This window comes from Nematolebias whitei, chromosome 18 (assembly GCF_014905685.2).
Source record: "Nematolebias whitei isolate Nwh7 chromosome 18, NemWhi1, whole genome shotgun sequence".
Taxonomy (NCBI): Eukaryota; Metazoa; Chordata; class Actinopteri; order Cyprinodontiformes; family Rivulidae; genus Nematolebias; species Nematolebias whitei.
The window spans coordinates 4832634-4839004 of NC_056515.1; the positions used below are offsets into that span (position 1 = coordinate 4832634).

Here is a 6371-nt window from a genome sequence, read left to right on the forward strand (position 1 = left end):
TCCCAGAAAATATAATAAGAAGCCATCTTGAGGGCTGTAACGTACAACAGGTCTTTGTAGTTATTTAAAATTTACACAACCAGAAAGGGAGTTTACACAAAATGGCTTTGTACATAAAAATAAATCAGTGTTTGGTCTACTCAGGACATTTTATTTTGAAAGAAGACCCCTTATTAACAGATTGTAAAGTACACAATGATGGGTACTGCACAATATTTTGTTCAAAAACTAAAAGAACTACAATATAAATAATCTAAATAACCAAATGTAAAGGAAGCAGTGGGCATTTAAATAATGCCATCATAGTCACAGACATTTCAAAAATAGCCTGGAGTTTTCCTATGATTTATTAAAAAAACAGACCCTAGTTAAGTAATTAAATCCCACTGTAACCTTCAGATTTTTTTTGCTTGATGTTTTACGTAATTCTTTACCAAATGCTTTAGACAGTTAATGCAAATGCCATTATGAAAAACAGAGAATAAAACAGGACCTAAAACTGAGCCTTGAGGGACTCCTTAAAATAAAAAAAATAAAAAACTGTACCTTCTTCAGAAACGTTCTGCGATCCATCTTAAAGTGAGCTTTTAGGCTACCCTAAAGCCACATCACTCAACCCAATGTCATGAAGTCTGTTTAACAGGCTCACTATTATAAATGCATATTATTGATGTATTTGCAAAGTTCATAGTCAATTTTCAAACAAAATGCTACTTAATTCTACAAGTTTTAATTTAAAACATAAGAAAAAGCAATAAAGAGTATTCGAACATAATAACGTGAAAAAATGTGTTTTTCCCAGTTCATTGTTTAGGTTTTTCTACTTCATTTAAACTTTGTCCTCTTTTGTCCTCCATGAGACTACCAGACCTCTGAAAGATAAGATTTTAGCTGCCATCACTGTTATTTATTGCCATTTTACTCATCTATGCTCTGCAGTTTTTTTTTTTTTTTTACATTTCAACTTATTTCGAGTTAGGTATAATCTCCCTGATCTATGAGGCCTCTCGAACATCAGTATGTACGTCGATGAGTATGCGCTGTGTTTTTCAGGGAGTTCAGGTTCCGTAAACGTGCCCAGTCTGCTGATGATGAAAGCAGCATGGAGCTAGCAGAGTCCCTCCAACATCTCACCTTGTCTGAGTTTCTCAAAGAGTATGTCTTTTCCAACCGCTCAACACAAGAAAACTAACCCACGATTACCACCTGACAACAAACAGTGCAAAGTGAAATCCATTTTGTTTGCATGTTTCTAATTAACAGTTCTGCTTCATCTACAGTTGTTTTCACAGCTCTGCTTGGAAGAGAACACCACCATCTTTTCTACTTTACTAACAAGATTTTTCTGAATGTAAACTATATGATGTAATGGTTTTCACCAGAAAAGCCTACTTGTGCATATTCACTTTTTTGAACTAACCCGTCTGTGAAATTAAGAAATTTAATACTCCTTTGGATTCACCTCCCGCACCTCCACAAATTTGTAGTCCTTCATTTTGTTGTCTTGTTGACCCAACACAAGATGGGACAAAAGTTTTTGACAGCTGTGTGACTACGTGCTAACAATGATCTTGTTAAAGTCTAATGAACTAAATGTGATTGTTTTTTACAGGATTGAAGAGGAAGAGTTAGAGAAGTGCAGCATTCCTACCAAGACAGAGTCGGAGAAGTACAAAGTAATTCGGACTTTTAGTTTCCTCAAGAGCAGGATGTCCAGTACCCGCAACAAGAGCAAGGTAAAACAAAAGCACAATCCCTCAGTTTAGACTAGAATACTCTCTCTCTCTCACATGTGGTATTACTCATCGGATCCATCCTGCTTTACACTAGGGATGGGGCCGATCCGATCCAGTATCGGTATCGGCCTCCGATACCAGCATAATTTACTTATCGGATTTTTCCGATCCACCTGCCGATATTTCAGATCCATGATGCATGTTGGCTTGAAACTATGGAATGGATTTCATGAACGGCGGCTTGTCTCATGAATCCAGAGTAATAAGACCCGCCTCACATTCAGGAAATCCAGTTCATAGTTTGCAGCCAGCTACAACGTGAGTGCTGAGTTAGCAGCACTGTGGCTAACAGCTAACAAACTTTTCATCTAAACATGTCTGCTGTGTGGAAGTATTTTACACTAAACACCACAAAACAAGACAGCATCGTGCAATGTCTACAGAGCCATAGCGCCACATTAAACTGTGGTAAAGTTAGTTTTACGATAGACATTCGAGCTCCGGGGCATCAGCGGGGCGCTGCTCTTTGCTCAACCCAAAAGAGGCGACTCGACCCCGGCCAGCCGCTTCCAATCTGCCCCGCTCAGTCTGCCCGTCTCTGAGGAGGGACAGACTGAGCGCGGCTGCCCCAAATCAGGCTGCTTGCTTCGGATTGAATAAGAAGAATACATCGCTGAAACCACGGAGCTCAAATGTTTACAGAGAAGTTGCTAAACTTCATCATAATTAATGACCAACCCCTATCAGTTGTAGAAAACGAAGGATTTCTCAGCTTGATTCTTGCAGTCAAGATATAGTTTACCCTCCAGGAGATATTTATCAGTATAACAGTAGACAATCATAAAAAACATGATTTGAAAATTATATTAAAAACATAAACAGCTACATTATAAAGTGATGTAAAATACTAAAATCAGGAACATGTCTGTTGGTTTATGCCATGAACTTAGCAGATGTTTGAAGCCATTTAACATTTTATTTAATTTAATTCATTTATTCATTCATTTAAAAGAAATACAATAAAAAAAAATCATCAAAAAGAAAACATTGAATGAAAAGAGTGCAGAAAGAAGAAAAATAATTCTTATATCTGCCCCTTATTTAAAAAAATATAAAATAACTTTAAACAATCACTTAAATTAATCACTTTAATATCCACTTTAAAACTAGGAATAAAAAGAAACATGTTTTGTGTTAGCAGAATTTAATTCCAACTTTAAAACTTATCCAACATTAATAAAACTTACCTCAAGTTGCCTTTTTGGACATGCATGCATATATTTGTACAAATTGTACCTGAGAGGAGATTATTACAGCCTCATGTAAAATCAATGATGATGATGATGATATCGGAACTGGATCGGTATCGGCCGATATTTAGGTTTAGGTATCGGGATCGGATCGGAAGTAAAAAAAAAAGTGGATCGGTGCATCCCTACTTTACACCCAATGTCATAATGAGAAATGTATTTCTAGTTCTGGTTAGGTTCTGAGCCAGCTTAACCTAAATAAAACCAGTTCAGAACCTTAAAAGCCCAGTTTGGATTCATCTTAGCAACACAGTCTACAAGCTATTTCTAAAACAAAGATTTTTTAAAGAAATATATAGAAGCAGAGCAACTTCTTACTGGCTTTTCTCAAACACAAAAGCTTTAAGATTTTTTAAAAAGATATATATTATTATTGTTATTTTTGTATTTCACTGAAAACTAGTGACTTTATTATGTGCTTAGGCCTGTTGTGATAAACAATAAATCAATGAATCGCATGATAAATGAAAATTATCAACCTCATTTTCATTTGCCTGTCTTATCGTTTCTTCGTGTCTCTCTCTTTCTACTGAAGACACTGGATGACAAAAGGCTCAACCCTGGTGCTCTTCACTGACCCCTCCCTTTCTCTTTTCTCTTTAAAATCAGTTTTAACGTCCAAAATCACGTTGTTGGATCATTAAAAGCAGATAAGCTGAGAAGCTAAGCTACGAGCTAAGCTAACAGGCCGACAAGGAAAAAAACCTCCGTCTTGTCGAAGCTCCAACATTCACGTTTGAAACCCGTGCCTTCATGTAAAAAGTTGTTTTTCTCTGCAAAAAGAAGCTGAAAACTTGTTTACTGATTTTTTATTAAAAGCTTTGTGTGAAAAATGCTATGCTAAAGAGCTCAAACCACACCGAGCGTCCACCATTTTGAGAACTGAAGAGAGACAGCCCCATGTCACGTCAAGGGGCCTCCCTCCCATTGTTCTTAGAGACATGCTGCTCGCTCCCTCACTATCCATCCTTTGGTTCAGTCTTATACTACCATGCAGTTGTCAAAAAATGGTACAACATGCAAAACTAATTAACCCATATTTCTTTTTAACTTTGACAATAATTACTGATTATTGTCAAATTTCAAACAATATTATTGTTTATTGCAATAATTTCCAAGACAATTAATCATCCAGCAAAATTTGTTATCGTGACAGGCCTATACGTATGTGCTGCACACTCAGAAAAGTTCACAGGTTGGGTTTAGTTGGATCTTATCACAGAGATCCCATGTGTAGTATGTGGGGTAACTTTTAGTTCTGTTTCCAGTTCTGTTTCTTCAGTGGTTTTATTTTGTTTTGTTTGTGAAGTACCTTATGTTTTTTCGGTGAAAGGTGCCATATGGACAGATTGGACCTATTTTACTGATTTAGATAATATAATACAGTAGGGGTTAAGATTCACAGCTCCAGACTGTTTTTACTTTCTGTGAGGTACAAGCAGGAAATGATTCTGGGAATAACTCAAGGTCGGAGTGACAGAACAAGCACAGTGTCCGGCCTTCTTCCTTTTAATGATTAAACCCCGTGGTTGAGTCAGCACAGAGGCTGGAAACCCTCCCCAACTTGCATTGTTGTTTGTGCCATGATCAATTTCCTGTTACGGTGGACTTTCTTACTGTCTGGATAAAGGCAGGGGTTGAACCCATGCTCTTTTACCCCCCAAGAGGAAGCACAAGAACTTTACAGAAACCTTTCCAGGAGGTCGAGTGCTACTTTTCACTTTTTGTCTCTCTGTATGGCCTCAATGTTGACACCTATGTCACTGGCATGGTTTTCGAAGGGGAAAGGGAAGGACAGAGAAGCCAAGGACAGGCAGCTAAATGGACATCGGTTTGCATCAGGCTCCTGTTTAGGCTCCACGCTGTGTGTGGTGTGCAACAAACCAGCTTCTGGAAAAGACCTTCTGCACTGTTCAGGTCTGTGAAAGTTCACTTCAGACAAACAGTTTGTTCAACAGATTCTTTAAAAATACCTTTATCTTTCAGGCTGCACTTCTATTGTCCATAAGGGCTGTAAGGAATCCATCCCACCGTGCCTGAAAGTGAGTGTTGTTCTGAAATGACTGATTTTGCTCTTCTCTGCTGGAGCCCTTCTGTCTATCAGTTGTTTATGAGCTTTAATCACAATCTCCTTTATATTACTTAGAAACTTCAGGATAAATATGCCATAACCATGGTGAAAAACAAGACTGCATCCCTCCCACAGAGTGAGTTTTGAGTCACCTATCACTGAATTTTAGCCAGTTTACACCAGGGGCACTTCCATAAAGTTTTTTTAGGGGGTTTGCCAGCAGTTGGGGCCACAAAAACTAAAAGCCTTATCAGAATAACAGAGCATGTCCTGTTCTTTCTTTAAAAATAATATTATCATATAACTTAATAAGATCTTGAATTCTGGTATAAGGAAACTGGCTTTCTGTGCCATAAAGTTTATTTTTGTCAACTTAGAGTTGTTGTCTTATTTTTTTATAGAACTTAGCATTTAGGTTTTATGTTTTTAATTTAAGTTTGTTTTTAAATGTTTAAACTGTTTTATGTTTATGAAGTTTCACATACTATAAATAGCTAGAAAAAAACAAAAAATCCACACCAAACAAAAGCGTAGGACTCCAAGGTGGACCAGTGGGAGAGTCAGCAAATTCATAGAACCCTCTGGACCCCTCCCCCTCCAGTGGCACCCCTGGTTTACGACAGTTTTCTGGAGCATTAGTTTACATTTTGTTTATGACTGCAGATGATTATTGTAATAAAATGAGCTTTGTCTGTTTGAACCCTCAGATTTCACAGTCAGAGACAGTCCCACTCAGTCTGTGGTCCATATGTCTTCCTCTCAACCTGTCATGATCCCAAAGGAGAAGAAGGAATCTGTGACACCCTCATGCTCTCTCTCTGGAAGTCTCCCCAACAGTGACAGGTCAGTAAGGACTAAATTTATTCAATAAAATGATGTGATGAGACTGGTAAAACAAGCCTGTGTATTGTCTTTGCTACAGTGTGCTCAGTGAGAGTTCAGAGACAGAATCTGATGCACAGAAACTGAACAGCCAATCAGAAGAGTTCCTGCCAACTCCACTGTCCTCTGCCTCCAATGAGTCATTCTTTGGAGATGGTATGTAATTATTAGGCCTTGTTCTCAGCCAAAGATTGTTTTTCCTGCTGGAAGAATGCAAGAATAAATAGGTTTAGATTTTTATGTTGGTAAAAATTTTAGTTCAGGTTTTTTTTATTTGAACAAAAAAAAAAAGAGAGAAAAGTGAATTTACAACGTACAGATTACAAAAAATTGAATGGTTTGAGTATGAACTGGTAATGTGAAAATACTCAT

General features: G+C 37.5%; 1 protein-coding gene across 1 annotated transcript in view; it reads left to right on the forward strand.

Annotated features, from left to right (window-relative positions):
• Window positions 1-625: 625 nt before the first annotated feature.
• The window catches only part of arhgef28a (Rho guanine nucleotide exchange factor (GEF) 28a), a gene marked incomplete at its 3' end in the record, with an annotated part of 35996 nt that continues 30250 nt past the window's right edge, over window positions 626-6371 (forward strand). Inside the window, 8 exon segments of the mRNA XM_037692536.1 lie at window positions 626-630; window positions 1054-1155; window positions 1613-1736; window positions 4828-4963; window positions 5033-5088; window positions 5193-5253; window positions 5825-5960; window positions 6040-6155. Coding sequence (XP_037548464.1) covers window positions 626-630; window positions 1054-1155; window positions 1613-1736; window positions 4828-4963; window positions 5033-5088; window positions 5193-5253; window positions 5825-5960; window positions 6040-6155 — 736 coding nt within the window.